Source organism: Alligator mississippiensis, chromosome 1, assembly GCF_030867095.1.
Source record: "Alligator mississippiensis isolate rAllMis1 chromosome 1, rAllMis1, whole genome shotgun sequence".
In the NCBI taxonomy this organism is placed as follows: domain Eukaryota; kingdom Metazoa; phylum Chordata; order Crocodylia; family Alligatoridae; genus Alligator; species Alligator mississippiensis.
In genome coordinates, this window is record NC_081824.1 from 246,091,321 (window position 1) to 246,116,839 (window position 25,519).

At 46.0% G+C, this 25,519-nt stretch overlaps 1 protein-coding gene across 2 annotated transcripts; it reads left to right on the forward strand.

The window, feature by feature from the left end:
- Positions 1-4,195: 4,195 nt before the first annotated feature.
- On the forward strand, positions 4,196-24,600 carry TIPRL (TOR signaling pathway regulator). Of its 2 annotated transcripts, XM_019476453.2 has the most exons (7): positions 4,196-4,397; positions 12,625-12,804; positions 14,116-14,215; positions 15,883-16,014; positions 17,347-17,442; positions 19,908-19,970; positions 21,507-24,600. In XM_019476453.2, the coding sequence occupies exons 1-7, from the start codon at positions 4,297-4,299 to the stop codon at positions 21,660-21,662; spliced, it is 828 nt and encodes a 275-aa protein (XP_019331998.1). In that variant the 5' UTR covers positions 4,196-4,296; the 3' UTR covers positions 21,663-24,600. The 2 variants fall into 2 exon arrangements, 1 of the variants encoding a protein (XP_019331998.1); XR_009458990.1 differs by lacking the exons at positions 19,908-19,970; positions 21,507-24,600 and adding an exon at positions 16,359-16,622 and having other exon boundaries at positions 4,201-4,397; positions 17,347-17,433.
- The last annotated feature ends 919 nt before the right edge of the window (positions 24,601-25,519 follow it).

Here is a 25,519-nt window from a genome sequence, read left to right on the forward strand (position 1 = left end):
CTGACTTCCAAAGGAGTTCTCTCTCTCTCTCACGCACACACACACTTTTCCCCCCAACCTTCAAGGGCAGATGTGAAGTATTACATTTTTAAGAGAGTGCCTTCAGCTCTTCTGAGCATTAAAGTCTTGCAGGGTGACTGGAAAGGCAGTCGCAGGTAAAGCATCACTTGCTGCAGCCTATGCTGCTATGTTGATAGAGGTCCACATAGTTAGCCCTCTAAATCAGGGGTAGGCAAAATACAGCACATGGGCTGGATCTGGCCCACCAAGGGATTTTATCAGCCCTGTGGTGGGTACCTCATCCCATCTGGCCCAGGTGCACAGGGCAGCCTGGGCTGTGGTGCACATCCCTGCTACAGGTGCTGGTTCCATGCGCAGGACATCCCAGGAGTGAATCGTAGGTCTGCACTGGGCCCTGGCCTCCCGCTGTCACTACCCCAAGATCCTGGCCCCAGCACCACTCACCCATCCTGTTCCCAGGTGCCACTCCCCTCCCACCTGCGGCCTCATCCCATCAGCCCAGTTGAGGGCACCCTGCCCACAGGGGCCCAGGCTGATCTCCATGGAGACCCTGCAGCCCAGATCACCAGGTATTGAGAGTGTGGGGCTGGTCCCCAGGGCAGAGCTTCTTAGGGAGTTGTGGTGAGGTTTGATGGCAGGGGGTGGTGCTGGCCTGGCGTGGCTGTTGCTGGATGCTGACCTAGCCTGCAACAGCTCACCAGAACTCCCTAAGTGGCCCTCCAGTCCAAATAATTTCCCTTCCCTGCTCTAAATGCTCTAAGCCCAAACACTGCTGTTAAAGAAGAAATCTGCAAGGTGTTTTATCAGACTCTGTGTTGTGATCCTCTGGAAATGCAATATAGAAGATCCAAGCCTGAGGGGCAAAGATACCATCTTTGTGACTCTTTAATGCTGGGTTTCTCCAGATACTGGCACAGCCCCGCGTACAGATGTGAACAGCCAAGGGGACCACTCTTACTGCAGCCTTACACGGCCATCTTTTAACTGCCCTGCGATTTAGAGTAGATGGAGTGCTTTGCACTATGGTTTCTACTTCAATATCCTCTTCCAAACCCTGGCCACTACTGAGCCACACCCCTATGCTGGGGGCTGCACAGAAAAAAATGTAAGGTTATGTATTTTAAGCTACACTACTGATGTGCAAGGGCTTTCCCTATGGGTCTATTCTGTCAGTCCAGAACCTGACCAGCATCTAATAATTTTATATGATTCAGGCAGCAGTTTGGTTAAAACAGCAGCTTGTCAGTCATTTCCCAGACACACACACTGCCGGAGGTTAGGTTACCACATTCTTGTAAATATTGTGCTCAAATCTCAAAATGATTCTGTGGCAGAAAATAACATGAGCTTTTCTCAGAGCAAAACTATTGTGAGGGTACATGTAGTGTTAGAGTGATGTAGCCATACTAGTCCAGGAATTATGGACAAGACAAGGGCTTTGGGTAACATTTTTTATTGGAACAACTGCGCACATACCCGACTGGCCTGGAAAAAAGCTTCTTCATTCTCTGATCAGCTTCATTTTGCTTTTGGCTCTTGACACCATCAAGCCTATCTGATGTACTGAAAAATCACGGGCTGAGGCCCATCAGGGAATACTATAAGTGTCCTTTAATAAGGATGGACACTGGGTGCACATCAACTAATTCTGGGGGACAAATAAAGAGGAAAGGGAGTGAGGTCATAGGTTAATAACATGCATGCTGGAAGGGAACAGTGAGCAGAGCATAGTGGCCAACGCCCACTGCTCCCTGAATGAGTAGAGGGAGCCTGTGGATGCTTGCTGAACAATGAAACCCTGCCTGGAGGGGCGAGCAGAGGAAAGGAAGACAGCTGCATGCTTCCTTGGATACTCCAGTCAGAGCTTTCTTCCTGGTCTTGTAGTTGGCCACCTTAGCCAGGACATCACAGTGCTCGGTGGGCCATGGATGGGGGGGAGTACGTAACTAAAAAAGTGCAGGGAGAAGTACAGCCAGAACGTCAGCAGGAGGTTCTGGAGAAGGCAGAAAAGGGGCTGCAACCTGGCACACTTGAGGTAGGTGTCTGGTGCAACCAGGCTGATTTGACTTGTGTTGGGTGTGTGAGCCTTATGCCCACAGAGCAAGTTAGTGCCCCCCATTAATACAGTGCTATCAGCAGCACAGTACCTAGACTTCCAGCAGCCCCCAGCGAACTTTTAGTATCAGGCCCCCCTTTGCCAGAAATAATGATAATAATAATTAGACAATGGGAAAAAAAAAACATTTTCTGGCCCCCTTTCTGTCCAGGTCCTGGGTGGTCACCCGGTTTGCCCATGCCTGTGCCCAGCCCTGGCTATCAGGTATGAGTCACTGAATTTGTGGGACAAATAAAAGACAAAACAGGGACGGGGGTAAAGATCAAAGGGTCAAAATGAGGGCACTGAGCAGAGCACACTGGACAGTGCCCACTGCCCCTCCAACAAATCCAAGGAGTGGACACTGCCCAATGAAACTGGCCAAAGACATGAATGCACCAGGGACAGGAAAACAGCCCTTGGACCCCATGGAACAGGGCCGACATGTAGGGGGTGCAAGCGGGTGCACATGCACCCCCTGAGAGTGTGGGTGCACCCCCTGTCAGGTCATGCTCTCTGTTTAGCCAGCGGGCAGGGGGGGCAGGTGGGAGCACCAGTGCCCCCACTGTAAGTGCCAGCTGGCGAGCAGGGCCACCAGCAAAAGCGGTGCTTCTGGAAGTGGCCGTGGGAGTGGGCATGGCCGGTTTTATGGTGAGTGGGATCAGCTGCAGGGGATTGCCCCCCTCCACTGGACAGTGGGATCCGCCGCCGGGGGACACGCTCCCCCCTCCCCCCCCCCAGTCACTGACTGGAGCTCAATAGGCGCCAGACACCCATGCCAGGAGACCTCCCAGCCAGTGCCTCTTCCCCAGACAGGTGTATTGCCAACATAGCTAGGGCCAGGAGAAGATTGACCAGCAGGTCCCAGAGATTGGTGGGGCCACAGATGGGAAGTGCATAAATGAAAAGGTATGGGGAGCTGTGCAACCAGAACCTCTGGGGCATTCAGGAGGCACCTCCAGGTCACTCTCCCCACAGCTGGCAACTGCCTCTCCATACCAGGCAACAAACTGTGTGTAGCAGCTCCTGGAGCTAGAGGCACCCAGTGAGCGGCAGATGCCAGGGAGGCAACTGACTAGGGGGAGAAGGGGGTGGAGTGATCCTGCTGGGTGCACTTTCTCTACAGCATTTACTCCTTGCCAGGGTCGGCTAGCTGCGCCACCGGGCCAACCCAGCACGGCCCTGCTTGTGTGCTTATGAGCTCCTGGTCCCGCTAGCCTAGGGCTGCCATTCATTCAGGCTCTGTGCTGGGGCTGGCACAGCTCAGACATGAGCACCGTTGCCAGGCCTTCAATATTAGTATTGGAAGCTCAAAATGATTGCATTTTCTGAAAAATGATTGTACACGGGGAAAAAAAGTGTGCAAATAAGTATGCAAATACACCTCCTAATTTACTTCATATTGCTCACTATAAGTAGCCAGCAAACTGCTTCATCCAGGTGGAAGCATTTCTTCATTTTGAGGCCAGCAGTCTCAAGGAAGTGCTGACAGCAGACCCCAGAGATGGTGAAGACTCCCTGAGTGCCTTGGATTTAGTATTGTTACACAGGTGCTAGTTGTAGCTGTACTGGTCTACGGACATAAGATATCACAACTACCCAAAGCAGCTTGCCTGCCTTGGATTTTGCATGTGCTGCATCAATTAACTGCCTCAAAAGTTATCCTACATTTTGCACACAAGGGTCTTTGGGTGAATCTAATCTCTGTTATTAGACCAACTTAAATTGTTGGAAAACCCTATGTCCTTAGACTAACATGGCTACAACCTACATCCTACATTTTGAACACTTTTAGCATTATACTGTACATCGAATAATGGTGGAAATGATCCTGCAAACAGGATAATGACCGTCCCGCAGGCAACACCTGACCCCAGGCGCTCCCTTCCCAGCCCTGCCCCGCCCCGCCCCGCCCCGGCTCCTCAGCTGACAGCACCACCCCCCACGCCAGTCACGGGGCCCAACATGGCGGCCAACACGGCAGCTTCAGTCTGGCTGTGTCACGTGAAACCCCACTTCCCCTCCTTCCGCCTTTCTTTCTTCCGATGCCTAGCACCACAAGCGCGCTGCCATGCTAGCTTCTGGTGACTCCGGAAGCGGAAGCAGGGGCAAAGAGGACGGTTCCGGTGGCTCTGCAGCTGCAGCCCGGCTGCTGCCTCGTCTTCCGCGCCGCCGCCGCCATGCACCCCGGCTTCCAGAGCAGCCGGCGCGACTTCACCTTCGGGCCCTGGAGGCTCAGCGCCGCCCGAACCCACATCATGAAGTCGGCCCGGGTGGAGAGGTGGGGGCGGCGCGAGGCGGGCGGGTGGGCGGGCGCTGCCGTCTCTCCGGGGGTGGGTGAGGAGGGCCCATAGACGCTCCCGCCGTGGGGTTTCCTGGGGAGGAGGCAGCCCTTTTGCTGAGGGTCGGGCCCGGAGGGGCTGCGGCAGCTGCCGGGAAGGATCAGTGGCGGCCAGGGCAAGTGCGGGAGCTGTGGAGAATGAAAAAACAAACAGCAGTGGAGCCTGAGAACCGCAAGGGCCAAGGGCTGAGATGAGTGGAGGTTGCGTCGGGGCTCTCCCCTGCTATGAGTCAAGTCTGCGTTTTGGTGTGAGGGGCAGGGCCGCTTTGGTTCCCCCTGACCCCGGGGTCCTGGGATCTGTGGTGCTGCTTGGGGTTTCATAGGCCCAGCCCCCTTGCCACAGCTAGGTCTGCATCTGTAAATCAAAAACAACATGAACAAATGGGTGCGTGAGGCCCCTGTCAGAGCCGGCCATAGCTGTTTACAGCTGTCTAAACTGGGGTTGGCATCATGGTCAGTGTCTGGCCCATGGAGCTGTTGGATCCAACCCGGAGCCACATAGCTTTGGCACCATGGGCTCACCTGCACCTGCGCCTTGATACAGCTGGGTCCTAGCACCAGCCTCCCTCAGACCAAGCCGGGTCATTCCAGGCCACTAGTGGAAAGACATCACTGACCCCTGAAAATGGTTCAGATGCTTCCAACAGCATTGGACCTTAGTGGTAACTAAATGTGATTGTTTTAAGGCCTCATATCAGACCACAGCCTTTCTTGACCTTTTGCTAATAGTATTCATTCAATGCACTAGCTTTCAGAACAGGCAAAGCTTATGCGAGTGTGTCCCAAGCATGCAGTTGATCCAATAAAAGATATCTTCCAGAAATAGCCTCGACTCATGCATATCTTTGTTCACATTGTTTTTGATTTTTGGAATTCGCTTGCACGTCATACATCTCTCTTAAGCATGCTATTCATTTGCATAACAGTGCTTTTTGCTTTAGTGAATGCCCAAAGTAACTTTTGCTACAGTTCTTCACTTAGTATGTCTGCAAAACCATTATAGCTAGAGGAGATGAAGGTAGGTGTGCACCAATAGAGATTTTTGGGGCCAATACCAATAGCCAATATTTAAGGAGGCATTTTGGCCGATACCGATCCAGTTTCCAATACAGCTGCCTGCAGCTGGTAAGTGTGATGTGGTAGAAGAGGAGGGGGGGGCAGGGCAGATCAGTGCCCCGCAGTGAGGGAGGGGACAGGGTGCCAGTCTAGATGTATTGGTGCACCTCTAGATGGAACAGATCAAGTTCACCAGGTGTGGGTCTACATAAGACATTTACTGCATAGTTGATTAATTAGCTGTGCAGTAAACATCACAGCATCTACATGTTCATCCCTATTAGGGCACATGAAACTAAGAAACTCTGCAGCAGGGTAGGACTTGTATTTACAAGTCCTACCCTTTTGCAGAGTTTATTCTTGCTCAGCAGCACATGCATGTAGATGCTGAGTCAGATGGCTGCCTGCTGGCTAGCTGCACACAGAAGCACCCTCGTGTCCCAACCAGCCCCTCCCTCTGCAGCACGTTAGCCTGGTTGGAGCAGTCCTGGGCTGGCATGCTGATTTTCCGTCCCCCCCCCCCCAAGGATTTTTTTGAGGAATATTTTGGTACTTCAGAAGAACAGAGGGATTGAAGTTTTGGACTTCAAAAATGCAAATTTCAACAAGCTCAGGTCACTAGTAGGAGAAGTGCTGCGGGGGCAGCTCCCACTGCCATGCGCTGGTCAGCTGGGAGCTGCTGATCCGGTGGCTCATCTGGCACTCACCTGCTCATCTTGCGACTCGTCTGGGAGGGCACGGCGGGGTTGGAGGTACCTCTGGGTCTGTGCAGGGCAGGCTGGGGCTGCGCCAAGCTCTTCCCAGCGGGGCAGGACTGTGATGGGAGGGGGGTGCGGGGGAGGGGGGTTGCTGCAGCCACGCATTCACCATAGCCCCCTCCCAGCTCTGCCCATCCAGGAAGAGCGTGGCACAGCCCCAGCCTGCCCCACACAGATTCGGGGTGCACGCACCCCTTGTGCCCTGGATGAGCTGGGGGATTGAGCAGGTAAGTGCCATACGAGCCACTGGACCAGCAGCTCCCGGCTGAGTGGCGCGCGGTGGTGGGAGCTGCCCCTGCACTCCCCAGACAAATTGCAGCTCTGTCCCGCTCCTGCCCTGCCCCAGCTGGGCAGCACTTGGCCCAGCTCCAGCACCCCTTCTCCTTCCCTGCAGGGGTCTTGATCTGCCCCCCCCCCCCCCCCCAAGCCTTTTCTCTTCCCCTCCCCCACACCAGACTTACCAGCTGAAGGCAGCTCTCCATGTTGCCAGGTTGTGCTCCTTGCTGCCTGTGCTGTGCTGCACTGTGACAGCGCGCATGCACGGGCCACTTATTGGCCAAATTATCAGGCCAATTTCCAATGTATTAAATCTTCTTTATATTAGGGCCAATCCGATATCAGGCCAGTGTATTGGTGCACCTCTACTAAACTGGGAAATCACAGTCCTCTTAGGAAAGAAGAAAGAGGCATACAAACAATGGAAGCTTGGGGCATGCCCCAAGAAGGACCATACAACAATGGCCCACACTTGTAAGGATCAGATTAGAAGGGCTAAGGCAGCAACTGAACTAAAATTAGCCACAGGGATCAAGGACAACAACAAGTCCTCCTTTAGGTATGTAGGGAGCAGGAGGAAAACATGGGAGTTTGGGGCTGCTGCCCAGTAGCTCAGGACAGCTGGTTACCAGTGCTCAGGAGAAAACTGAACTCCTGAATAACTACTTTGCTTTGGTCTTTCACAGGGCCAAGGGGAAAAACGTGCCAGATGGGGTACAAAAAGAGCAGGATAGGAATGACCACCTTCCTACTATTGCTGTAGAACTGGTGTGTGACCAATTAAAAAAATTAGACATAAATTAGCAGGCCTGGATGAACTTCATCCAAGAGTGCTGTAGTTGTTGGCCAAAGTAATTGCGGAACTGGTGGCAAAGCTCTTCCAAAACTCGTGGCACTCCAGGGAGGTCCCTGAGGACTGGAAGAGCGCCAATATTATGCTTATCTTCAAGAAAGGAAGGAAGGAGGAGCCGAGTAACTGTAGGCCAATTAGCCTAACTTCTATCCCAGGGAAAATCCTGGAAACCTTTATCAAGGAGTCTATATGCGATATGCTTGCAAAAGGTAGGATTTTGAACAATAAACAGAATGGCTTCGTCGTGGGCAGGTCTTGTCTTACAAACCTCATCTCCTTTTATGATCAGGTAACTTGCCATCTGGATAAGAGAGAGGAGATCAACATTGTATACCTTGACTTCCAAAAAGCTTTTGATCTGGTATCCCACGATGTTCTCATTAGAAAATTGGCTTAACTGTTTGACAGGCAGGTGGATAGGAAGCTGGCTGCAGGGTAGGACCCAGAGAGTTCTACTGAATGGAGCTGTGTTGTCTTGGCAAGAAGTGACTAGTGCTTTTTAGCATCTTCATCAGTGATTTGCATGTCGGGGTGAAGAGCTCACTGGCCAAGTTCGTGGATGACACCAAGTTACGGGGAAGAGTGATCATGCTTGAAGATGGGCTGCAGATCCGGGCAGACCTAGACAGGCTGGGAAGTTGAGTGGATCAGAACCAGATGAGGTTTAACATTGAGAAATGTAAAGTGCTCCACCTGGAGATGAACAATCCCCAGCACACCTACAGGCTTGGCAATGCCAATCTGACCAGCACTAGCCATCTGACCATTGGCAGTGAAGTGCTGCAGCCAGCAGGGCAAACAACACTCTGGCATGCATTAACCATTGCATTTCATGCAAAACAAAGGAAGTGATACTCCCACTGTACCCCCCACCTGTTGAGACCACAGCTGGAGTACTGTTTCTGGTTCTGGGCACTGCACTTCAACAAGGACATGGGAAAACTTGAGAGGGTCCAGAGAAGAGCCATTCGTATGATCAGGGACTTGCAAGGCAAGCCATACGAGGAGAGGCTGATAGACTTGGGCCTTTTCAGACTACAGAAGAGAAGGCTGAAAGGGGACTTGGTAGTGGCTTACTGCTACATCAGGGGAGTACATCAAGCAATGGATACAAACTCCTGGAAGGCTGCTTCAGGCTCAATTCCAGGAAAAAATCCTTCACAGTCCAGACTGTGGAATAAACTCCCTCCAGTGGTGGTGCAGTCACCTACCCTGGAAATCTTCAAAAGGATACTGAACAGTCACCTCGCTGGGGTCACTTGACCCCAGTTGCCTTTTCCTACCTCATGCAGGGGGACTGGACCCAATAGTCTATAAGGTCCCTTCCAGCCCCTAACAGTCTATGAATGAAAGAGACGTGGGAGTCATAATTGACCACAGTATGAACCTGAGCTGGCAGTGCGACGCTGTAGTCAGCAGGGCAAATAATACTCTGGCGTGCATCAATCAGTGCATCTCCAGCAAAACTAAGGAAGGGATTCTTCCGCTCTGCTTGGCATTGGTAAGACTACAGCTGGAGTATTGCGTCCAGTTCTGGGTGCCGCACTTCAACAAGGATGTGGAAAAGCTCGAAAGAGTCCAGAGAAGGGCCGCCCATATGATCAGAAACTCTCACAGCAAGCCATATGAGGTAAGGCTGAGGGACCTGAGACTCTTCAGCCTGAAGAAGAGAAGTCTGAAAGGGGACTTGGTAGCAGCTTACCGCTACATCAGAGGCGTACATCAAGGGCTCAGTAAACAACCGTTCACCAGGGCACCCGTGGGAAAAACCAGGAGCAATGGTCACAAACTCCTGGAAGACTGTTTCAGACTTAACATTAGGAAAAACTTCACAGCTAGGGTGTCCTGACTGTGGAATAAGCTCCCTCCAGAGGTGATGCAGTCACCTACCCTGGAAATCTTCAAGAGGAGACTGGATGGTCACCTTGCTGGGGTCACCTGACCCCAGTTGTCTTTCCTGCTTGGTGCAGGGGGGGCTGGACCCGATGATCTTCTGAGGTCCCTTCCAGCCTACGTTCTATTTAATCTATGAATAATCCCATATTCTGAGAGGCTAATCAAGACAATATTTTCTGGCATATGGGATGTGAGTCTTAATGATAAATTGAAAAAGCACTGAAGATTTGAGGAGGTAAAATTGAATCCAGAAATACTTATTGCAAACAAAAGTCTTAATGCTGTTACATGTTCCCTATGACAAACGTGACCTGAATTAGTCAAGTTATTCAGTTTCATTGCTCTGAAACAATTTTAGACTTTAAAACATCCACTTTCTATGAATGTTTGTTTTTGTTTGGTTGGTTGGTTGGCTGGCTTTTTTATTTTTCTTCCTATTTTGTGTTTTCATTCTTTGGGCATTAGAGTATGGGGAACATAACCAAAAATAGAATCTTATTCTTAACAAAGCAATGCCAAAATCAGAAAAAGCATTAACAACCTTAGTAGGGAAGCAAAGGATTGAATTTGTCTTGGCTACAGAACTCTCTTCTGCCCTAGGGGTAGTCCTTCCAAGTTGGAAATGTTGCACTAGTTGAAATAGTGACACTCAGCATATTGTCAGTGCTGCATTTCTTCTGTTTAAGATTTAGGGGTTCATTCTCCATCACTATTTTTCATTTAATTAAGACAGTGCACTTGCATTCTGTGGAGTGCCGTGTGGGGTAGCTCAGTTGGTAGAGCCTCAGACTTAATCTGGGCATCCAGGGTTCAAGTTCCTGCCAAGGAGGTGGCTGTTGTGGCATGATCTGTTGAGCCCAGGCCTGCAGGAAACTTCTGTGGTTTATACTATCTTCTGAGAGGGAGTGTGGGAACAAACCTTTTGGCATGGACTGGAGTTTTTGCTTTGCTTCATAGCACAAGACATGGTCCTTTTCCTAGGTTCTTCTGAGCATATGTTAACCAATTCCTTCCCTGTCTTCGCACTCTGGTCACCCCTGCTTTTGCCTATGACATTTTGTAGAGTGTTTGATGTTTCAGATTTTGCACCTTGTCCTTATAGTTGAGGGTTTGAAGTGGTGATTTTGGACATTCCTTCAGTTAATAAATGGCTGCCAATGCACAGGATTGCACTTAATGGTTCATGAAGCTCCTTTCCATTCCTATATTTCTGTGGAATGTTATCAACCTAATCCACCTGTTTAGGTCTGTCTCACAAATGATTCCTGGGGAAAAAAATGTTGCCAGCATTAAAATTTGCAGTGTTTATATGGTTCTCTTACCTTTTTCCATCTCATCTTTTTTGTACTACATTTCACACTTTTTGTGTCTGCTTTTTTTCTTTTTACTCATGTTAGTTTTTCTTAACTGAGAAGTTAGAGTTGGGAGAATTTTAAAGCTATTGGAGGTGTTGTTGTGTGGTGTCTTTGCAAATAGCATGTAATTTGCAGAAGTAGAGGAGGCAGTAAAAGGTGTCAGGCAGAAGCTTTGAGAAAAAGTGTGTAAGGGATTAACTATATTTTCTGTTTGAACAGTGCTTACCTCAAGGGGTTATAGTTTGTGGTTGAAGCTTCTTGGTTTGCCCTAGTATAAATGATTCAGTAGACCCCAGATCATTCTCATTTGGCTGGTTTACAAACCTTTTAAATCATGGCAGGCTGCCGAATTAAGGATGAGCTATTTGGCTCTTTCCTGTGCCTTTTACCTTGAAGGCCATTACTTCTCTGATAAGCTGAAACTCATCACTAGTCCCACACAGCTGATTGGAGAAGTGGTGCTCTTTGAAGTACAATAGGTGGAATTAGAAGCCCAGTCCAGTGAAAAACCTGATTTCTACTAATATATACATAAAAATACGTTCCCTCCAAGCCTTCTGAGACAGCAGTTCCAATGCAACTGTTTCTATCGTGGTAGATGGGTCGGTCGTGGTGGATGGGTCAGTTTTGACCTGGAAGGGTGTGGGCAGTGGGGTCCCGCAGGGCTCGGTCATTGGACCGATACTCTTTAATGTCTTCATCAGCGACTTGGACGAGGGAGTGAAATGTACTCTGTCCAAGTTTGCGGATGACACAAAGCTATGGGGAGAAGTGGACACGCCGGAGGGCAGGGAACAGCTGCAAGCAGACCTGGACAGGTTGGACAAGTGGGCAGAAAACAACAGGATGCAGTTCAACAAGGAGAAATGCAAAGTGCTGCACCTAGGGAGGAAAAATGTCCAGCACACCTACTGCCTAGGAAATGACCTGCTGGGTGGCATGGAAGTGGAAAAGGATGAACATGAGTCGGCAGTGTGACGAAGCCATCAGAAAAGCCAATGGCACTTTATCGTGCATCAGCAGATGCATGACGAATAGATCCAAGGAGGTGATACTTCCCCTCTACTGGGCGCTGGTCAGACCGCAGTTGGAGTACTGCGTGCAATTCTGGGCGCCGCACTTCAAGAGGGATGCGGATAACCTGGAGAGAGTCCAGAGAAGGGCCACTCATATGGTTAAGGGCTTGCAGACCAAGCCCTACGAGGAGAGACTAGAGAACCTGGACCTTTTCAGCCTCTGCAAGAGAAGGTTGAGAGGCGACCTTGTGGCTGCCTATAAGTTCATCACGGGGGCACAGAAGGGAATTGGTGAGGTTTTATTCACCAAGGCGCCCCCGGGGGTTACAAGAAATAATGGCCACAAGCTAGCAGAGAGCAGATTTAGATTGGACATTAGGAAGAACTTCTTCACAGTTCGAGTGGCCAAGGTCTGGAACGGGCTCCCAAGGGAAGTGGTGCTCTCCCCTACCCTGGGGGTCTTCAAAGGAGGTTAGATAAGCATCTAGCTGGGGTCATCTAGACCCAACACTCTTTCCTGCCTATGCAGGGGGCCGGACTCGATAATCTATTGAGGTCCCTTCCGACCCTAACATCTATGAATCTATATTCTGAAAGCTGCCTCAAATTTAACTTGTTTTAAAGCGATGCTAAACTGAGCTTCCTCATTTATGACAATTTCTTGAAGTACCAAGGTAGAGGGAGAGATACTGGAGTATCTTTGCAATATGAATGCCTTTCCCAGGTGATGTCCCTACAAGAAATATCAAATTGTCAAAATGGGGGGCAAATGCAAAGTTTCCACAGAGCATTATGTGCTGATGGTGCATATCTTATTTCAAGATGGCATTACCTAAATAATGTTTATTATTTATTTAGGGGCAAGACCACTTAAATCAAGCTAAGTCTGGCTGGCATAATACAAAGTCCTGGAAATATTAGATGGCTGTTTTAATAATCTCTCCATCTCTCATGCAGGTTAGCTGAAGAATTGCATATGCCTTCCCTCCCAGAAATGATGTTTGGGGACAACATCCTAAGAATTGTGCACGATTATGGCTTTGGAATTGAGTTTAATGCAACAGATGCATTAAAATGTGTAAATAACTACCAAGGCATGATCAAAGTGGCTTGTGCAGAGGAGTGGCAAGAGAGCAGGTGAGCATTAACATCACAATAACTGGCAGCAGGTAGGCCAGGTTGGCATCTTAGAAGTTAACTGATTCAGAGAGACTTGAGCTGTCATAGCCAGCAACCTACTTCATCGGATGCTATAAGCAGTAATTGGGGAAGTCTTCATGCCATGGGTGACTGGTGCCACCTTAGTTGGGGGGGCATGTGTTGTCGACCAGGAGTGGGGGGAAAGGGAGTCCCCCACGGCCGATCCTGTCGACTGGGGGGACCCCGATTTCACTGCTGGTGGAGGGGGCGGGGTTCCCCCATGGCCGATCTCACTGCCCAGAGTGGGGGGGATCCCTGCGGCCGATCACTGCAGCCTCTTTCGGAAGCGGCTGCAGCGATCGGGCGGCGCTTGCAGGGGGGGGCACTCCTACCTGCCCATCGCCTAAGCGGCGAGTGTGGCCAGTCAGGGGGTTCACGGTTCCCTCAGTGCACCCCCTACCCATCGCCATTGATTCATGCAGTAGGAAGGGGCATGATGCCAGGATTCTTAGTGCCATTTGGTATTTGGCTTTCTCTCTTACTCATTCGTTCAGATCTAAAGTCTTTTAACATTTCTGTACCCTGGTATCCCCATCTAGAAAACTGGAGTAATTCATTATATGTGCCGCCTGCTTCTTACGAGTGTTGCGTCTTACTTCACACCTATGGTATATCTACTAGTGCAATGAAGTGTTAATGGAACTGTACTACTTCTGGTGCCCAAAGTGGCTAATTCAGAGTATGTCAGCATAGTATTTGTATCATGTTAAACATACCTATGCTTAATTTCTATCAAATAGTATTAGTGGCAGAAAAATTCAGTGGCTTGGTTGTGCAAGATTGACCTTTAACGTCCCCCAGTTGAAGTCACCTTCAAAATTTTAAATGCTGGAAGGTTTTTTGTTATATACTTACGTTGGTTCAGGGTTCTGTAGTCGTCAAGTTGTTTTTGGTGCAAAGAGGATTTGGATTTATCCTAATGTCTAAGGAGAGCTGTACTATTGATTTTAATGTCAGATATGTTCTGCTAACACACTATGTCCTTCCTGTGTGAAAGGGTAGGCTGAAACTTCCGAGTACAGTGTCTGAAAATGTCATATTTGAGATCATGCTGTCTTCACTCCTAGGAGCAGGACAGTTCTAGAAAAGTGGGCAGTAGTCTTCAAAATCACTGTAGGGCCTGATGTCACAGTTTCTGCACAGAAAAAATAAGGACAATAGTGTGGGCACTATAGCATTCATCTTCCATGTGTGGTATTTTAATGTTAATATTTATAACAGCGTAGTGTATTCTTTTCCCTTGTTGAGGACTGAAGCTGAACATACTAAGGAAGTTGTTAAGCCATATGACTGGACTTACACAACGGACTACAAAGGAACGTTACTAGGAGATGCTGTAAAATTAAAGGTGACTTCATTTAAAATGTTTATTGCATGGTACTTTGATAAACCTACTTGTATATTGTTTTACTGAAAATTAAAGCATATCTAGATTGTGAATTTGCATAGTTTCAAAGAGCTTCTGCTCTTGAAGGTATACTGAGTGTTTCTAATGTCTATTTTAGATTTTTGGGGTTTTTTTAGCAAAGAATGGTTCAAATAATCAAAATCTAGTAGTAAAAATTGAGTGGCCACAAATCTTAAGAATTTGTTCCGTGAACAAATATGGAATTATCCTTAATGCTTAAGGACATCCTTCACTCCCTCCCAGAGCCTGGGACTCCCCAGTTACACTTAAGCTAATGGTCTCTCATGATTCGGTGATACCCTAACCCTGCGCAGCTTACCAGTTGGCTGTGATCCTAGATTTGGTTGTTAGTGGTTCTGAGTTTGTGTACAGTGAAAACTGTTCTCATGGCTTTTCTGTCACAACCCCTCCCTATTACGTCATAACCAATTTAAATTAACCTTGAATTTTCCGGTGTCTTTTTCACCTTAAACAGTCTTCCCCTTGTAGACATATAGTTCTGTTTAATCTTCTAAGATTATTATAAAACACTTGCAACATTTTGTAGTATCTGTGGTTGGCTCAGTGTCTCTGAGTGTGATACCTTTGAAAGATAGAGGCAGCTTCAAATGTGCATGTAGAGCGGAATGTGGAAAAGGATAAGACACCCAACATTTCAGTGAAATTAAAAGGAAGGAACAGGATCATTGGATCTGCATAATGTCCTAGAATTTGAGGCAAAGCTATGTTAGTTACAACCTTATTTATACAAAAAGTCTTCAGAAATATATGGTAGTAGACTTGGCACTTCCCCATTGTTTTGAAATCTAGAACACAGGCAAAACTGGTCACAGTTGTTATTTTAAAATGAAGTTCAGCAAAACTCACGTTCAGCCTGCCTCAGTCAGCCTGATGACAGCATGTGAGACATTGAAACAGAGTTTCTTGCTCAGTTACATATTTTTTCTTGGAATGTTTTAACTTTTCTTGTGAGAAGCTTGAGTGAGGGTGGTCTTTGACTGCATTGTAAAAATTAAAGATTATTTACTCTAGGGCAAGGGTGTCAAACATAATGCTCATGAAGCCAATCTGTCTGGTCTGGCAAGGCCATTGAAAATTGGGGGTATGTCCAGGGTCATGTCCTCTGCTGCAGAATCTGGGGCCCTTGGGCCTGATGGACATGCCTATCAGTGGCAGGACAGTGAGTGAGAGCTGACACGGGGCTACAGCAGTAGCGACAGACTATCTCCCTGGCTGACAGCCCCCACTGTGTGCCTCATGCTGGAGCTGGAGGTAGGCCTATTGCTGCAGCAGATGGAGCTGCAGCTCTGGCTCCTGCATGGAGCATGTGGTGGGCGATGGAGCCCCCCAGCATGCCCCAGGTCAGAGTCCAAGCTGCTGCTATCTCTGCTGCATGCTCTAGGTCAGAGCTGGAGCTGCCACTGCTGCTGTTTCTGCATGCCTCAGACTGAATCCGGCTCTCAAGGAACCCCATGACCCAGACCTGGCCTGAAGTACAAAGTGAGTTTGACACCCCTGCTGTAGGGGACTGGAGAATGAAGGGTTTCCAGCAGAAGACAAGCTGCAGTCTTTTAACATCCCCTTGATATTCTAACTTGCTTTTTTAGGTCGTTCCTACAACAGACCATATAGACACAGAGAAATTGAAAGCCAGGGAACAGATAATGTTTTTTGAAGAAGTTCTCCTTTTTGAAGATGAGCTTCATGATCATGGAGTTTCAAGTCTGAGTGTAAAAATAGTGAGTTGAATTACTTCCCATCTATATATCCCCGTGAATAACACTGCTTTCAAGGTAAAGTTGAAGTTAAAAGTGCAAAGTGCACAGACTAAAATTTTAAAATTCTTTCAGTTTAAGTAATGAAGTTGACATTACCACCATACGTAAGAGTCACATCCCCTTTAGTCCTGCCTTGATGAAGGATTTCTCTAACCCATAAGGCCTCTGCTGTTTTGCTGTGTCTTTTCTAGAGGATATAGCTTTTGCTACAGAAGAGGGGGGTCTTTTTCTGCTCTTTGAATATGTAAGTGCAGTAGAAGTGTGAAATATTAACACCAATATTCCAACGTTCATTTCTTTGGTAGGAGATCGTGGAATCCCCTTAAATTACCATATTTCCTTGCATACACACAGCCGCAAATAAGACACATACCTTGTTTTTGGAAGGCAGAACATAGAGAAAAAGAGTTTTTTCCAGAGTCATGGCCAACTGTATGACGTGGATTTAGTCCTCCTGGAAACATATTTGTCCAGGAAGTGTGGCATCCCAGAAAACAGTCTTGGTGAGGCAGCAGGAACTTCCTGGTATGGCAGGACAGCAACAAGGCTAGGCTCCAGACCCTTGCAAGGTCAGTCGGGAGGCTGTTACTTCATTACTGTAATAGTTCTTTATATAAGTTCCTGTAAATAAATGCTGTTTCCATACTACACGCCTCATCAAGGTAATGCTGACTGCATGCAGCAGTTCACTTGCCCTGAGCCAGCTCCGTTGCTCCTTTAGGTGCAAGCTGTGTTGATCAGCCAATAGCTACTGCAGATTGGTTAGCAGCTGTGAAAGGACTATACCTGGACTCTGCCCCTTCTGCTTGCTGGGCCCCAAAAAAGTGGCAGCTGTTAAAGCACAGCACTACCATGCTTCTGTTCCTGCTTGTAAAGAAAAATTAGCTTTCCCATTTAAAATACACAACCTAATTCTGAAGGGCTGATTTGAAGATGGGGTGGGGGAAAGATGCATGAGGTGTGCAAGTAAATACAGTAATACTGTGGGATTTCTCTCTCTTTTTGATGCAGGTATGAGGCCTGGCTAATATGCTAACCTGTATTACAAGCTTAATGGCTGCCCAGGATGTCTAGTGCCCAGCTAGCTAATGTATCTTCTCTATGTCCATGCTTCAGCCTAAATTTTAGACTTTAGGATGGAAAGTTTTTGGTATTTGTTTTTAAAAACAACATTGTAGAAAAAATAGCTCAAGTTCAGATATTTTAATCTCTGATCTAAATATTTAAATATATCATGTTGGTTTCACAGTAAAATATCACAATGTGTCATATGCACTATCTTGTTTTTTGCAGAGAGTCATGCCTTCCAGCTTCTTTGTGTTGTTGAGGTTTTTCTTGCGAGTTGATGGTGTGCTTATCAGGATGAATGATACAAGGCTGTATCATGAGGTAAATGTTCATGTCTTACCTGTTTTTCATGTTTCACTTGGGAGGAAGCAGCTTTCACTGTTACGTCCTGTCAGAGGAACTGCACAAGTTGAAACAGTTCAGCACTCACACTTGAAAGAATAGGAGGTGGCTGAACTTTACATCCAAGTTCATTAGATTAGATGGATCTATTAGGGAAGAGCCTAAATACTGACAGATAACTGTACCCTCTCTTTTCCCTGCTCTGAAGTACTCATAATCTCAACAGACAGGCCACAGGGTAAGGAAAAGGAGGAATTGCATGTGGAGTGAATAGTGCAACACTGTTCTTTCTATTATTTTCTTCTAGCCTCCAACTCTCAACAACATTCGCACATCTCTTTTTTTTATTTGCCTCATATTTTCCTATTTCAGAGAAGGGAGTGAGTTTAAGGGACTTGCATATAGAACTGAGCCAGAGTTCCCGGCTCTCCGTACTTTGTGTGGTGACTTTTGGGGAATTTATTTACCTTTCGCTTCAGTTTCTGATATCTAACTTACCTGATGGGCTGTTGGAACTTAATTCATGTCTCTGAGGCACTCTGAGATACATAGGCAAGTTGTGGTTGGTCTCTTTCTATTATACTTGGTTGGGGGTAGACAAAATATGGCCCAGGGACTGGATCCGGCCCGCCAGGCACTTTCATCCAGGATTGGCTCCCCCCCAACAAGTTGTACCCCACCCAGCCTTTCCGTCTGCAAGGTGCCTACATCCACCCTCAACATACCCTATTATGCCTCGCTCCCACCCTTGTGGGCAGAAGGACCTGCCCCCCACTATCACCAGGTGGGGCTGCTGCTGCAGACTTCCCTGGCTTCCCGTTCCCTCTGGGCAGCAGGTAGGGAAGCTGGGGCCGCAGTGGCAGGGCTGCAGTTGGGCAGGAGTGTGGGGCTGGTGGCAGTGTGGAGCCCATGCCCAGTGGGGCAGGGGCAGTGCAGAGCACAGCTGGGCAGGGTGTGGGTGTGAGGGAGGGTGGGGGGTAGGGAGACCCCTCCCACACTCCCCCAATGGTGCGCAGCCCTGACAGGCAGCAGGGGCAGCAGCAGGCGGGGCACTCATGCTTGGCGCTGGTACCTGGCTCTGGCCAGCGCTGCACATCAGCCCCCACTGGGCCGCCTGTATGGGAGGGAAGCCCCAGGCACTGGAGCCAGCTGGGGCAGGGAAGGCAGCTGGCTCCAGCACCTGGGGCTTCCCTTCTGTGCCACGCGAGTGTGGGGAGTGCCAGCGATAGAGAGAGCCCAGCAGGGGCTGCACTCTTCTCTGCAATGTGCAGTGCTGGTCAGAGCCAGGCACTAGCGCCCCCACCTGCAGCTGTGCCATGGAGGGAGTTGCAGGGTTGGGGGGGTTCCCCCCCAGGAATATTTTGGGGGAGAAAGAGGGGCAAGGGGAGGGATTTCTGGTGACAAAGGTCAGGGGTTAGGGGTGGGATTTCTGGTCCCAAGATGGCAACCAGGGAATGGGGCAGTCGTCAAGGGGCGGGGCTCCCTTTGCAGCCCTCAACAGGTCACCAAACCTCATTAAGTGGCCCTCTGCCGAAAATAATTGCCCACCCCTGTACTAGGTAGAAAACTATGGGACTACTGGGACAGGTTAGCTGTTGCTGGAAAGGGAACTGGGAACAACTTGCTGTAGGATCTTAATTCAACATTATTTAGTGCTGTCATCTGATTTAGTCATTGAGAACGCTGAACTTACTAGCTCCATGGCAAGACAACGTTTTGACAAAATGGCAACCTGCTATGGAAGTTAGAATCTGTCGTACTGTAGTCACACTTTGAGATGCTACCTTAGAGTACGAGTCTTCTACCTCTCAAGTCATGGAACTCCCTAAGCCTGTTATCAAGCATTTGGAGACAGGGATTTATTATATGGAATTGTCTGAGGTGTCACCTTCCTTTTGTTGCCACTAGTATGTAAAGGCTGGCTGCTGTATTCAGTGTACCTGTTTCCCAAAAAGCCTGAAAGGAGAGATGGCAGCCACCTTTGGTGGCAGGTCACTCAACAGCCACCTAGAGCATACTACACTACTCTCTGCTTGAGGACATTTCTGTGATGTGTTTTTCCAGACCAACATGCAAGTAATTCCTGACATTGTACTTGAGCCCCAGCATCTCATGTGATGCATAAAGTAAAATTGAAGGTATTGCTGGCATGAATGTTGCTTGCTAGCACCTTCAGTGCCCTTAGAATGTCAATAACTTAATTTCATCCAAAGATGAACAAGCATACTAAATTCTTGTCATACAGATAAATGACTTCTAGATCAAAATTAACTAAATGTATTTCTCTCCCTATCATGATGGACTTGACTTTCAAGCCTTTGTACTGAATAAAACTCTTCAGTTAGTCAAATTCAGATGTGTTTAAATTTAGTTACAAAGTTTACTAATGCACAGAATAGTAGGAGATATTTTTTGTAACTATTTCACCTGTCTTCTCTTCTTAGGCTGATAAATCCTACATGATACGAGAATACACATCTAGAGAAAGCAAAGTGTCAAGCTTAAAGGTATTGCCTTTCAAATACATTTTTTACATGCACTAATTTTATTGTCTTACGACTGGCATAGGAAACACCACACCAGATCAGAACTCTGCTTAGCTTGATATCTTCAGGGAGGCAAAACTCTTCTGGCCAGTTGTGTAGTACTGTTTCAGGATCAGTTAATCTGTCATGCATAAAATCAGATTACTTTTACGAAGAGATGTGGATTGAATGGGGAGACATATTAAATTATTGATAGAATTATTTAGCCACAACATAAGGTACTTCCAGTTTCTTGTGGCAATGAATTTCACAGACTGCCTGTTTGCATATACTGATGCCCATCGTTGAGATGCCTTTCAGAAGTCGTATAATTGACTTGGCTTATAGTTTTAAAAAGTGCATGTATGCAACAGGACAGCCCTTTCAAAAATGACTGTAAAAGGTCCAATTATTTGGAATTAGCAGTCATCACTATTGAGTTCCATTCCTGATTGCACCTTTGACTGTGCAGCTTACATGAGACTTAGATGATTCAGTCTCTCTCAACCTTGTTTCCTCAGTCTACACAGGAACCTTTGGGCCAAACTTTCAGAGAAGTTCTGAGTCTTTGTTTTTAATGCTTGAAGATCCCTGTGCTATAAGACTGACCCTTACAGGATGTAGTTGCTGGCCTGTCTGATTCAGTCTACCATAAATCCAAATTCATGTTCCTGAATCCACAAAGCTGTCAGTGAGCTGGTTTCTCCCCTTCTTTGTTCTTCAAAATGTTCATTTAAGCTCTTATGGAATTGTTATTACTGCTTTATGTTAGAAATACAGAACACACATGGCTTTTTCACCTCCTTAATAGAGTTTGCAGAGCTGCTTATTAATGAGGAAACAGTTTTCACTCATTATTTCAGAACTTCAATGTTTTTTAAGGTTTCAGAGTTTCTAAATCTTTGAAACAATAAGCAGCCCCACACGTTAGGTCAGGCTGAAATGTGGGCTTTATTCCAGCAGCTTTTGACTGTGCTCTTTTTTTCTAGTTACTTTATAAGTACTTAATTATATTGAGTGAGCTCAGAATATCTTTTTCCTTCAAACTTCTTGTAAGTAATGTGGCTATTTTGTCTCTCAAAGATCCTACAGAGAAACGAGTTTATAAAATGTCTTGGTCTTTTTGAGTTGCTTGATTCTTGGTGTAAGATGCTTGAATGTGACCTGCTCTTTTAAATTCTTAGAATTAGTGCACTTCTGGTCTGAAAACAACCTTTTCTAGAACCAGGTTTTGCTCCCTTTGTGTGTTCAGAGTTCTGTAACTTTACTGATAGCTTTACTGATAGCTGTGTTGGGCTCTGTAGCCCTATGAAGAATTGTACTGCTATCATCAGAACTTAGTGCTACAAGTGCATTTAAAGTAATAGAGTAAACAAAAAGGAGAGAGCTGATTTTTGAGTATACATGCTTAAAAATTTCACGAGTGAGAGTTGAACTGTGATCCTTAAACTTGACTTTGAGCAGCTTCCTTTATCTTATGATTTACACACTGCTAACTAAAATATTTTTGCTTCTTAGCATGTTCCACCTTCCCTGTTCACGGAGCCTAATGAAATTTCTCAATACTTACCTGTAAAGGAGACTGTGTGTGAGAAGCTAGAATTCCCAGCGAAGGTGGATCCTGAGCCTACCCCTTCACCAGAAAGCACGTGCATGGAATCTAAATCAGTGTGACTTTATGTGGACTTGAAGTGGCCCCCATTCTGGAGACCATATGGTCATATGACGATTACCATTGGCATGGTTTCACTATTTGTGGAATAAAAAGAGTTTGGCTAATTTTTCTGTAGCCCTAAAATGTAATTTCAGGCAGGTTTCACTAATGTGTTTTATTTTATTTTTTAATTTCAAACCTGCATCTGAAATTAATAATAGACTGATGATAAACCGGAGTCTTAATTGGCTCGGGAGAATAGACTCCCCACCCTCCCTAGTAGTTTTTGTTCTCTTTTTAGTTTAGACATTTGGTATGTTGCCTGAACCCTCCGTTACCAGTGCTCTGCATGAAGAAATTTTTGCTCCTGCTATCAAAAGGCAAATATCAGTCACAGAATCAAGCCTCTATTTTTATACAGGGTTCTTCTACAAAAGATTTTTTTCTCTGTGGTGTGTATGGTTGAACTTCAGTTCTCCCTTAGAAAACTTGCTTGGCTCATTGGGTACAAGCTGACAAACCTGTGTAAGTACTTTCTCTGAATTTTAAATCCACATATCTTATAAGAGGCTATTAAGTCTTTTAGTCACAAATAGCTTAAAAATAGCAATGTGCAAAGTATTAGTGTCAGACACTACTGAACGGTAAAAGCTACCTTGTTTAGGAGCTGCTAGCTAGGAGCTAAGAGACAGGTAGAAGTTAGCAAAAAGCTACACAGTGGCAAGTTTGTCAAATACCAATTTTCTCTGAGGTCAGTCAGCTCAGCCTCTCAAGGTGCCACTAGCATCTGTGGGTCTTCCATGGGTTAGGTGTGCTGCTGACACAGTGCTTGGTTATGGAAATGCTTTGTACTTTTGCCTTTTTGGCAGCTATGCCATGTAGTTGGTGCCAATTTAAACTGATTATACTGCTCTGAGAATCAAACAGCTAAATTCCTGGGATTCTTAGAGAACAAAACCAAACAAAATTCCAGTTCCTAAATGGGATGAGGATTGACAGTTTAAGAGATGCAGGGGTTTATCTAGCCTTAAAGGAACACTGTCTAATGTTCCAGGCCTGAAACTTTTTTTGTCCTGCTGTAAATCTTACTATGAACAGCAATGCATTCATTTACATTTTAATTATCCTGTTCAAACTCAGTACCGTTTTGTAGCTAGAAACACTTACCCTGCATTACAGTAAACACTCCTGCTATGGCATGAAAACCAGGAAGTTAAACCGATTGGTTTAGTTTCGTTACTTAGGTTGAATAGAGTACAGGAAGCAAATGCTGGGTGTGGCAAAAATACCTCTGTTAAATTGATTTACTAGTCAAAGGTGGTAGCAATAATTCTGATATGGGAAACATTTGAATGTCATCATCTTGTAAACAAGCATGTATTTCTTATTGTCTCTTTGCATTTAAAATATGCAATGTAGAGTGGGCCCGTCTTGATGAGATTTAATTTTTTTAAGTGGAAAACCAAAATAATTAAAACTTAAAAAAAATAGTTTTTAAGATGACAATAACATTTTAAAGAAAGCTACAGGCATCTTAATGACAGCTATTGTTGTTCTGAAGATTCACCTTACCCTTTTAGTGGGGCAGTATGGGCTGGTAGGTAGAGCCTGGGACTGAAAGGCAGGAATGCAAACAGTAATATTTGCTCTGACACTGATTCATTGGGTGACTATCAGCAAGTCACTTAACCTCTCTGTGCCTCAGTCCTCCATAGAAGTGATACATGCCTACCTCGGAGGTTTTGTGAAGATGCAAGTGGCTTATCTTGAATATACCTTTAGCCTTATGTTTGGAAAAGATTAACTTAATATCTAAAAGTATTAAGCGCTTTGCTGTCATTTTTTTTTAACTAGAGGAGAGAACTGAGGCTAGTTCTTTCAAGACTAATTAACTCCCAGACAAATAATGCCTAGGATCATTTAAGATGAGGGATGAATTATAGGCTTGTGGCCACTGGGAGGCAAAGAAGTGCTTGCACTTATTCTTTTTCTTCCCCCCTCCTTCCCCCCATTCCCAAGTACTTTAGAGTATGGGAAGGAATAGATTGGTTTTCACTCAGACTTTCAGATCAGGATAAAAAGGGTGAAGTTGGTAAGGAAAGAATGTAGGTACGATAACTTTGGAAAGGGAAATATTTAGAGATGATTCAGTGAATTGAGGAAAAAGGCAAAGGAAGGAAACAATTAGGACCTATTTGCATAGACAAGTCATTTTTAATGCTATACTGTATTCCAGGCTTACACCACTTTCAATGTGTTAGGAATTATAAAACAAAAAGTTTTAAACACAATAATGCTGACAATTGAACTAATAATGATGAAAAGCTGAACTAATAATGATGAAAAGTGAGTTGGGAGAGTGACAGCATAAACATACTGTACCTATATTTGCTAACTAAAAATGTTATGGTTCAGGTTTGGTCAGTGGTAACACTCAGCACTGACCAAACACTGGAGTATGATGGAGAGATATTTATACAGTCCATGCATAGTATTGAGAAGTGCTGCACTATACGTTTGTTGCATTGTGTAATCTATCCCTCCCATTACCTTAACCTTTTCTGATTGGTTGAAAGTTTTCTTGACCACACTGGACATTTCTGACTCCATCTGTGCTGGCCTTTCTGTGGAACATGCACCTCAGAGAAATCACAAGATCCTATTACAGAATTCCCTGCAAAGTAAAACACCACCTGGGTCGCTTCTTTTCTTGTCACTAACTCTGTTATGCTGTGTAGATGAATACATATGAAGCAGTAAAATAAGTTGGTGTATAGGGGGGGAAAAAAATCTCTGGTATAGGATTCCCAGTGGAAAGAAGCAACTGCCAGTTTTATGGGCTACAGACTAGGTGGGGGCCATGTGTCTGGCTGTTTTGTGGTCAAATGTTGTGGTCAAATGTGTGTTGGTTTACACTTGTGCTTGTCTATCATTAAATAAAGTATATGCAACATTTTACAGTCTTGTTTGTCTGAGCTTTCATTAGAGATGTAAAAAAGAATGACTCATGCGCCTTAAACTTGGATGACAGTGGAGATCTAGTCCACATAACTACTGGTATCTGAAAAGGTCTCATCATAAACCCCCTTCATACATGTAAACCAGTAGAGTTGCATTTCCCAAAATACTGGGGAATCCCCGATTTTAAGAGTGGAGACCTGAAGAACTTGTTTGGAAGCTTTCTCAACTACTATTGGAAAGGTTTGGTTTTTTTTGGTTTGGTTTTTATCAGCAGAGGGCTCTGCTTTCAGAAATTTGGGAAATGCATTAGTGTGTAGACTTCAGAGCTGATGCACACTTATGGCTTTCTGAGGGGTCAATTTGACCTGGAGGGGTGCAGGTTGTTTAGGGCCTGTGAAAAATCAGCTTTTTCCACTTTTCAAGAGTTTTTTTCATATACTGTACAAAAGCAGAAAGTTAAAACTTACTTTTAGGACCGTTCAAGGATAATATATTCATAGTATGTAAAACGTATAATTTAAATAGTCTTGGTTTCAGAATCGCAATACTCCAACAGCTCTCAAAAAATAAATAATAATAATAAATCTTTCCTGCTTCCTCTCTCAAAATAGTTACTGGATGCTATTTAAAACACAAGTCATGCCAACTACGTGATGGTGCTCGAAAAAGCTGGTAAGGGCAGTGCACAGATGCATATCTTGTTTTATGTCTACAGATGTGCGTTTATACTTTCGGAGATAATGAATGTCTGAAGGTGGTTTCTGTGGTATGACTCATGTCAGTCCTGGCACACCCTGTTTCATTAGCTGGAATGCATTTCCAGATGTCATAAACCAAGTTTAGTAATCGGTGGAATGGTCAATTAATAAATAAGCCTGAAACTTGCAGGTAGCTTGGACCATTAGTTTTCCTCACT